Raw genomic sequence first — 10144 nt, forward strand, 5'->3', positions numbered from 1 at the left:
TCCTGCCAGGCACCGGCCTCTTCCCTCTTCTTCTCCACACACGCACCCGCCGGCCCGGGCCGAGGAAGAGGCGGTGCTGCCACCTCGCGTGGAGCCGAGCGCGAGTGGGGCCGGGGGCCATTGTGTCCAGCCAGCCGAGGTAGGTGCCCCGGGTGGCAGCTCGCAAGCCTGAGCAGCGGGCAGCAGGGCGGAGGGGTGCAGCAGGCCTCTGCCTCGCCTGCACCCGGACGTGCAGCCCAGGGCAGCACTCCACGTGCCGCCAGCTCTTGAGGACAAGCGCCAAGGGGTCACCTGCCCCGGCACACCCAGCGCACCTGAGGCACCTGCGCCAGCCCCTCGTGTCCCGCCAGCGGTGACCTGCAGCCCGTGGCACCTTCCACAACCGTGCAGGTTCTTGAGACACAGCCGGACGACACGGTCAGTGAGTGCTGTTCGTGAGCAGCAGCGTCGAAGGAGCTGCTGTGCAGTCTGAGCTGCCGAGGGGTCCTGCTCACACCCGTGAGGGGACCTTGGCCGCCGAGTGACAGGCGGCAGCCGAAACCAGGTTCAGTACTTCGGGCCTTTGAAGAACCTTGATCGAAGGCAACTTTTAACTGTCCCTGCGGTGCTGAAAACAAGTGCGAAGGCAACCCTAAGTGTGTGTGTTGGTGTTTACAAGGGATTCAGGATAGGGAAAAAGAAGATGTCGGGTCGGCGTGTCGCTGCGGCGTGTGATAGACGTCAGCTGCCACGGGGCGTGGGTAGCATGGCATCCCCCCTGCTTGACCCACGGCCGCTTCGACTGCCGTTTCTTGAGGCTGACGTGAGTAGGACGCTGGGGGGGTGGTGGTGAGCGCTGGGGACAGGCGCTCAGCCCGCTCTGACACCTTGCGAGGCGCTTGCGGCTGCGCTGCCTGGGCGGCTGGGGTTGTCGGGGGGCCCGCAGCCCTCAGTGCCAGCAACTTGTTATTTCGCAGCCCCTTCGCGTCCCCGTGTTTGGGATCCCGGTGGCTCAGCGGAAGGGGCGTTTCCGAGCTTTGCAGCTTGGGATACAAAAGAACCCTGGGCCTTCCCGCTTCCCATCAGCCACCCTCCCGTTGGGAGCCGCCCCCCCCCTTCCCCCGCCGTTCTTCGGGGGCCTGCCGCCCGCCTCCTGCCCTCCGGCCTCCCCGGACGGGGCGGGGGGACAGGGGACACTGCGACACTGGGGCGGGGGAACAGGGGACACTGGGGCGGGTCGCCACCCCCCCCACCCCAGACCGCTTGGGGGCTCCCTCGGCGCGTCATCCGTCACGTGACCCAGCCGAGCCCCGCGCGCGTGGTGTCCCGGTCATGTGATGCTGCCGTTCTCTCCTTCAAGACTCGCCTCCAATCGATTTGCGGGCGCTCGATGCAGCAGCCTTCGCGGAGGAGTATCCTGCGGTCCCGGCCGCCGCCGCCGCCTCCTCCCCTGCCGCCGCCGCCAATCGATGCGCTCCGGGCTCCGGTCGCCATTTTAGGGGGAGAGCGAGGGAGGCAGAAGGAAGGGCCGGTAGGTACCGGGTTCGCCTTGGGTTCCGCTACCCGGGCCGGGGCTCCCCCTCCGTGGCGCTGGGAGCCCGCTTCCCGTGAGCGCTGCGCTCCGCTCTGAGTGCTCCCCGCCCTCATTGAGCCCGCTCCCACACGCCCCCTCCCCGCCCGGTCGCTGGTCCCGGTGCTGGGTCTCGCCGGGAGCGGGAGGAGCCGCGGGGGATGCGGGCTGGGCTGGGCTGGGCCGGGCCGGGCCGTGCCGGGCTGGGCGGGGGGCGCTCGGTTCCCACACGGTTCGCGTTATTCGCCCGCCGGTGCCCGGGGCTGGGCGGGAGGCACCGGCAGGACCGCTCTGCTCGCTAACGCGGTATCGCTGCCCTCTCCATTCCCCAACACAGCCCGTGTTCTGTCCACTGCCGAGATTTTAATTTCTGCTGCAAACAAGTGCAACAGGTTTTTCCTTTTTTTTTTTTTTTTGTCCTCCGTTTCTACATCTGATTCCTACCTAAACCACGGTACTATTTAGTGTCTGCGGTGAAATCCAGCAGGATGTGCTTTATTAAAAGGTTGTGATTGTTCCATGTGACTCTCTTGTGTGTGATTCTTCTTCTTTCTTTATTTCAGGCCCCTCCGAGGCAGTCCTTGCTCACAATGTATAGAACAAAAGTCAGTTTGAAAGACCGTCAGCAACTTTATAAACTGATAATTAGTCAGCTGCTATATGATGGATACATAAATATTGCCAATGGCTTGATAAATGAGATAAAACCACAATCAGTCTGTGCACCATCTGAACAACTGCTACACCTAATTAAGCTAGGTAAGCCGGAATAAGAAGCTAACATAAAAGTTCGGTTTCTAAATCCCTGTCTTACATTCTTATGAATTAACAGGTTAGTGTTGCCGAAAAGAGACATTTTATACAAAGGTTCTGTGTAGTAATAGCATATTCTTGTATATCTAGAAGCAGCCTTTGCCTCCATGGCACTTTTTGAAGGGCATTCTAATTCTGTGTTTTATTCTTTAGTATGCGTTAAAAGCAAAGCAGATCACCGAGTATTGTCAAAACCTGTTTGTTTGAACCTCTGTAACACGTAAGAATACCTGCCCAGGGTCCTGCGTGACTAGCGACCTTCTAAAAATACACTCCAGTAAATGGGATCACTCAACCCACAGACCTCATAGAAAGTTGACCCGCACGGTTCTCTGCCAACTTTAGAAATATTTTCGATATGATTCTTCCTAGCAGTGTTGGAAAGGGAGCAAACCCTTCCATTGGCAATCTTCACTGACTTTTATATGTCAGTCTCAAGAAAATAAGCTCTGCAGTTTACTATCTTAGTAAAGGTGTCGCCTGTTCTCTCTCTGTGTATCTTTCTCTTTGAAAGTGCATCTGTGCCGCGGTAGGTGGTGGAAACACCTGAGCTGCTCTTGAAATGAGCTGAGTGAGTCCCTGGAAGAGATCTTGCTGTAACTTTGTGTCTGTGCTGTAACTGAACTGGTTCTGCTGCCTGAACTAGTTGAGCTCCAGGGGTATAAATATGTGAAGCCTTGTGGCTGTTTGAAATAGGAACGCTAGACTTGCAATTTGTAGGTGATAGCAACTAAAACTTTTATTTTGTGTTTGATCACAGACACGTAGCTAAGAATTCTTGTGTCTGCCCCGTTACCACTTGCAGTATGGAATTGTCTTTGTTCTCTAGATGCATCCAGGAAATTTAAAAAGAAATAAAAATCTGTAGAATGGGTGTGAAGAGGAGTAAAAATTTCCATTTGCAGTGCTGAGATACTTGTTCGTGGAGTGTGTGTTTGTGGTTTTTTTTTTTTCTTCAATGCAATAAAGCAGAAAAGAAAAAATCTGCAAATGCTTCAGTTGCTTACTTCATATCTCATTTAATAATGTTGGGGCTTGGTTCTCACTCTCTGAAAAGCTACCTAGAGGCCTGTCGATGTTTTCAGTAACTGATTGTCAGTGTATTTATCAGAACTCACCATCCTACAATATTTGCTGGTAGTGTTTCCACAGTTAAATTTAGGAGCTGTGTTCTGCTCTGGCATAGACAACGTACCTCATTTCTCAGGAGAAGCAGCGCTGTAGAACTAAATCTGCTCTGCCAGCTTAGCTTTGTTCAGCAGGGCTGCCCCTCTTCAAACTGGCCTCGTCGCTGTCACAGGAACCTGTAGCGCAGATCTGGCCACAGCGTGTCTGTCCGAGGAGAACGTTAACCTGGTTTAAGTGCATCAACTTCTCTCTTTTCAGGAATGGAGAACGATGACAGTGCTGTTCAATATGCAATCGGACGGTCAGATACGGTAGCTCCAGGCACAGGAATTGACTTGGAATTTGATGCAGATGTACAGACCATGTCTCCTGAGGCTTCTGAATACGAGACTTGTTATGTCACATCTCATAAAGGACCATGTCGTGTAGCTACGTATAGCAGAGACGGACAGTTGATAGCTACGGGATCTGCTGATGCCTCAATAAAAATTCTGGATACAGAGAGAATGTTGGCCAAAAGCGCTATGCCTATTGAGGTAAAATATGACTTGAATCATTACTGCTTTGTGAATTCTTGAGGTGCAGTCTGTTTCATGCCATGTCTGTGCCTTGTGGCTGGCTCAGTGGGTTGGACTAAATATCTGGCTCACTGTATTTCCTACTCCAACAGCGGCTCATAAGGTACCCTTGAAGAAAAGGAAGAAGAAACATGGCCAGTATACATGTGTAGCTTCTGGCAACAGTCTGCAGAGTTGAGCCAGAAGTTGCTTGTAATAGTTGCTGATAACTGCTGTATTGTATGAACACAGTTCGTTTTTGAAGCCACTTATACTTTTGGCTTCTACAGTCTCCAGGGGCTGTGTGTTTCAGAGCTGTTTCACAAAATACATATTTATTTGCTTCATTTTTTTTCTCCAATACATTTATCAGGTAGCAGTTTAAAAGTTGGAGGGGTTTTGCACAGAATACGCCCATATTCTCAGCAGTATCCTGCGTGAGTAAAAGTTGCAGTTTTCGTGGTTGACACAGCTTCTTTTAATTCTTGCAGCAATACACTATTTTGATTTGGGCTGTTTATGAAGAAGGTGATATGTTTTCTTGCATCAGTTCTCTGCTACTGAAACTAATTTGTCCTTGAACAGGTCAGTTGACCTTTGTAAAGACAGAGAGATCTTATAACACCATATAATGGGCGTTCGAATAATTAAGATAATAGCGATTGTGTGCCTAGTTGTGTCAGAAAGGGAGCTGTTGTTTCCCACGTGAGCAAGTATAAAACCTACTTTTCCTGTCAAAAGCATGTTCTGCTTTCTAACACTCTAACTTGTTGAATGTTCTTTGTAGGTCATGATGAATGAGACAGCACAGCAAAACATGGAAAATCACCCTGTTATTCGGACTCTGTACGATCATGTGGATGAAGTTACGTGTTTAGCTTTTCATCCAACAGAACAGATCCTAGCGTCTGGTTCAAGGGACTACACACTTAAATTGTTTGATTATTCAAAACCTTCTGCCAAAAGAGCCTTCAAATATATACAGGTTAGATCCAGTACCAGTTCACAACAACCAAAGCTTGAATGTATAAGCACTGAGGGATCAGCGAGCTGGATTGTGCTGGAGTTTATAACTGGTTAGGTGCGCAGGAGTACACAGCTACAAAGTTTGCAGACGTTATGGCAGTTACAGGTTAAGAGTTTGTGCGTAATGGATACCTATAGCGTTTAAATCTAGCGCTCGTCTGCTTTTTGTTAATCTAGACCTAATCTAATATGGGTAACTCTGAAGTCAGTTATCTTTATTTTGGAGGAGAGCTTGGGATTACGTGGTGTTGGGCTTTGGGGTGCGTTGGGCTGACGAAGCCTCCTGTCGCTTTTGTGCCATATCGCAAAAACGAGTGGGGTGCTGCAAGCTGCTGTGGGACAAAAGCTACGACACATTTTAATCCTATGGGAAGCACTTTCTATTTTGCAAAACCAGAACACGTGATGATAATTTAACTAGTTTGCTAGCACTTTAATGCCACCAGAATTGACACTTCCATTTCAGGGTGTTTTTTTTTTCCTTTCTTACACCAATTATGTATTTTTGATCAAACAGGAAGCAGAGATGTTGCGCTCAATTTCTTTTCACCCCTCGGGAGATTTCATACTTGTTGGTACCCAGCACCCTACTTTACGACTGTATGATATCAATACTTTCCAGTGTTTTGTGTCTTGCAACCCTCAAGATCAGCACACTGATGCCATATGTTCAGTAAATTACAACGCAAGTGCAAACATGTATGTGACGGGAAGTAAGGATGGATGCATCAAACTGTGGGATGGTGTTTCAAATCGCTGCATCACTACTTTTGAGAAGGCACATGACGGAGCTGAAGTCTGTTCTGCTATTTTTTCCAAAAATTCAAAGTATATCTTATCAAGTGGGAAAGACTCTGTAGCTAAACTATGGGAGATATCCACTGGTCGGACACTGGTCAAATACACAGGTATGTGGCGGGTGACCTTCCAGGTAGCTTCTTTTTCAGGTACTGACCCACAGCAGGGATGGTAATATTCTTAGAAAATAGTAATTCTTAAAGGCAGTGGGAGACTGCTGCTTTGAGGATAAATAGCCCCAAACTTCTGAGAACACTTAATGCAGGCTTGTTCCAGAAGAGAAGCTGTGATTCTTGTGTGTTAGTCAGTTTAAATGTACTTAGTCTGAGTAGATTTTGGAGATCTTTCTGACATCAATACTCCATCGATTTGGAGGGAAGTGATCGCTGAATTATGGAAAAATAAAAAGGAACATTGCCCTAAGAACTAGGGCATTTGTGCAGAGGGTTTTGTTCTCTAGTTTTTCTTTAGTATGTTTTAGAAACAGTGATTATTAAAACAAAACTGCATTGGTACTCTTCTTGCAGGTGATCATTTTGATTTTGTTTCTATTTATTGGTAGAGTAGGGGCACAGTTTAAACTGGAGGAGTCAAAAGTAACAGCTGATCCTTCCTTTTGAGAGGGGGAAGCTTTTGGGTTAAGGGATAACCTGCTTAAGCAATAGCAGTCATAGCATGAAAGGGGAGAGGATGTTGAAAACTTTGTGTATCAGCTTTTGGGATGTGTCTGGTCCTTTATTTTGCTCCCAGCCAGCAGGGTGCAGCACCTCCTCAATAGACTCCTGCAAAACCTGAGGTAGGATGCAGGTGTGCATGATGCAAAGTACATGCCCATATATGAAACACACGTTTTATTTGAAGGGCGTGGAGGGAAGGAGTGGCCAAGGTAGGTCATACAGTGTGCCATATTATATATATATATATGTATTAAAAACAAAAATTCCTATTGATATTGAGCATATCTGTGGTCTTTCCCCTTAGTTACAGCTGTGAGTCTCATAGGAGAAATGTAAGGCAAAAGTGCTCTTAACTCTAAGTGGCCACAATCATCCTGAGTGGTTGGACTTGACTGACACACTGGGTGGTGTTAAGCTTTCTGTCTTCTAAGGAATTTTAGAATCTACTGTGTATATAACTACAAAGGAATATTTGTTATTGATTCACCTGTTGTATGTGGAAGTTATGGACTAATGGAGAAAATCACGCTCCTTTGTAGACTGCAGAAATTGATTCTTACGGGACGTTTATTCTTAGGTCTTTAGAAACTTCCTAAAGCTGATCCTATTTGGGTTAATGTTTTGCTGTGTATATTTAGGAGCCGGTTTGAGTGGACGACAAGTACACAGGACACAAGCTGTCTTCAACCACACAGAAGATTATGTGCTGCTTCCAGACGAAAGGACCATAAGTCTCTGCTGCTGGGATTCAAGAACTGCTGAACGGAGAAATCTTCTTTCTCTTGGGCACAACAGCATTGTCCGTTGCATTGTCCATTCTCCCACCAACCCTGGCTTCATGACCTGCAGTGATGACTACAGGGCAAGATTTTGGTACAGAAGGTCAACGACAGACTAAGGACAGCTTTGTAAAACAGTGGTGATCCAGATTCATGATATCAACGTGTATTGATTGTACTGCCAACAGATGCCTAGATGAAAGCTGCGCTATGTCTGTTTCTTAATTCTGTCAAACGTGGCAGGAAAATATCGAAGTACTGAGACTAAGTTTTGCCGCACACTAATTTTTTTATTAGTGTGTCTGGCATTCATTTTTGTAAGTCATCTGTAATTGTGCTCAAGGAGTGTGGGGGGGTTGGAATGAAATGATCCTCACAGGAAGGATTAAGCCTGTTCTTCTGTCTTTCTAAATCCCGCGAAAGATAATGTGACTGTATCTTGCTCAAACTGGGCAGTAGGAGCCAGTTTTGCTCTGCATCGTATCTGTGCAATCCCGCCCGAGTCTGTTTAAAGAATGGATTACACAAGTATCAGCAGAACTTGGCAAATATTTTAATGAAGCCTTAAACTGCCTTCAGTTCAGATTCATTCTTTGTAAAGCTCTGGTTTGTATCTTTTAGTCTGGGGCTTTTTTTAGTGGATTTTTTTTTAATTGGCCAAGTGGACCTTCAGTTCTGAGCCAGTCTTGTGCCATAAGAATTTGAAACAGGTTTTTAAGTTCTTTAGGTGAATTCAAGAAATGATGTTCTAGTTCTGGTATTAAAGCTCAGACTTGAAATCTTGCCTTCTTTTGAATTTGTCTTAACAAGTGGGATCTCAAATGATAGTATTTTCCAGGAATGTCCACACTGCAACTGTAAAATGTGACAGTGCTGCAACATGTGAAAAAGAATCATTTTGCCATAGAGACCTTCAGTATTGTCTGAAAGAAAGTGTTGTGCATGTTAATTTTTTTGTATGTGTACCTCAGATGTGTCACTTTGCTTCATTTTATTGAGGAATTTTCATTCTGTCTGTTACACAGCACTTGAATTACAATTTCTTTTTCTATTCTCCAAAAATCCAGACTTGCTGTTTGTTCTCCCTTTTACTTGAATAGTCCTGAGTTTCCCAGACCTCATCCTGTCCAACAGAATAACAGATCATTAAGAAACCCTGTGCTTAAACCTGGAAGTTTGAAAATTTACTACTTATTTTTACAGATAGTTGCCTGTGCAAAGTTTTAAATGTGTTCCTTGAGGAACCCGTGTGCGGCGCTCTTGGGCTTCTAGTCACAAGTACAGCACTTGCTTTCATGAGCATTTTTAAATGTAAGGTGGTTCTTTCTGCTGCGTTAACTCCCCATTACCACTGATGAAGTGTCTTGTCAAGGGCTGACGAGAGTGCAGGTTTTGTCTGTATTTAAATAAAGATTACTGTTTGAAAGTTGTTTAATATACAACAAAGGAAATGCATTTATTTTCTATATAACAAATGAGAATTGAATATTGGAAGGTGATGTATTTGGGGACATGTTAGAGGTTAATGAATTAGTTTGTCGTCTTGCATCTGAATCAGATATAACTATAGATTTACACTATAGACTGTGGGCTGTTTTTTTAAGAGAGGTAGAGAATGAAACTATTTCCATCTTATAACGTACTATTTTGGTGTTTTATGTATCAGACCAATGCTGTGGTTGGTAAGTTAGCAGCGTGCTCACTTTCACCTCAGCCTTCCTTCTGTGATCTTTTAACTTGCAGTGTAGAAATAGACTTTTATTAGCGCAAAACCATCCTGAAATTGGCACCTTTCTTTCTTTTCATATCGTTTATCATCGTGCTTGAGGCCAGAAATTTGGGCTTTCCTGTTTAAGAAATAAGGGCTGGATGATACTTAACTTGTAGATAATGCAACTCTGGAGTGAACTAGTTCAGTGCTACAGCATCGCAGTTGTCCTCTGGTGGTTGACCGTGGTTGATCGGGATGAGAACTTGGGATTTACCTCCTCAAGAAGGTCTCTGGCCTGTCCAAAGGTCTGTTGTGTCCATCCAGCACATAACTTACTCTTGCCTCTCCAGGAAGAAGTGAAAACGTGGCAAGGTGATGCCATGGGGAACAACGAGTCACGCCGACCTGAAAGCAAAGCAACTTTGCAGACAAATAATGATGGTTGTGTATCTTCTGACCTTCAGCGTTCCTTGGCCTGTTGACTTAGAGGTCAGTGGCCACCACACAGCTCTAGGAAAGTCTTTCCTAAAAGGCCACTTCTGGAATTAGGCTTGTTTGCCACCCATTGAAACAGCTTCAAACTTTCCGCTTCAGAGGGTGGACTTGTCTTGGATACGTATTTCTCAGTTCCTGGACACACAAGAACCCCAAGAAAAACTGAAGTGCAATAGAGGAAAAAGAGTTAAAATTGTTCTAGTTCAGGTTAGGAAGTTCTCTGTGTGGCTGTAAGGGATTCTTCAAAGATGCTGCAGCAAAACTGCTCTTCTTGCTGAGAAAATATTGCAGGACAGGAGCCAAAGTCCACGCATGTCCTTGTGTTCATGCTTCAGCCTTGGACCGGCCAGGAGGAGCCGCGTTCACGGCGGGTATGGATGGTGATACACAGCTACCCTTTGGAACAAAACGTTGTGTCGGTGCCTTAAAAGTGGAGGGAACTTTGGAAGGCATGAAAACTGTTGGCTTCATCCTGACCTGATGCGTTTGTGGCAGTCTCGCTGCTATCAGGCGTCGTGCAGCCCCTTGTGGTGCGTAGTATTCCGGTATTCTTTGCATTTCTAAAAGAGGAAATGTATGACCATGTAGCAAAACAGAAGGGTGAGACTTCT

The 10144-nt window shown here is 46.4% G+C and overlaps 1 protein-coding gene across 1 annotated transcript; it reads left to right on the forward strand.

Moving 5' to 3' along the window:
- Positions 1 to 670: 670 nt before the first annotated feature.
- On the forward strand, positions 671 to 8430 carry CSTF1 (cleavage stimulation factor subunit 1). Its single transcript, XM_065849891.2, has 7 exons — positions 671 to 802; positions 1340 to 1510; positions 2113 to 2308; positions 3749 to 4026; positions 4835 to 5032; positions 5591 to 5981; positions 7187 to 8430. Exons 1-7 carry the CDS (start codon positions 683 to 685, stop codon positions 7444 to 7446), a joined length of 1614 nt encoding a protein of 537 aa, XP_065705963.1. The 5' UTR covers positions 671 to 682; the 3' UTR covers positions 7447 to 8430.
- Positions 8431 to 10144: the final 1714 nt, after the last annotated feature.

This window comes from Patagioenas fasciata, chromosome 16, assembly GCF_037038585.1.
Source record: "Patagioenas fasciata isolate bPatFas1 chromosome 16, bPatFas1.hap1, whole genome shotgun sequence".
NCBI classification, from domain to species: Eukaryota; Metazoa; Chordata; class Aves; order Columbiformes; family Columbidae; genus Patagioenas; species Patagioenas fasciata.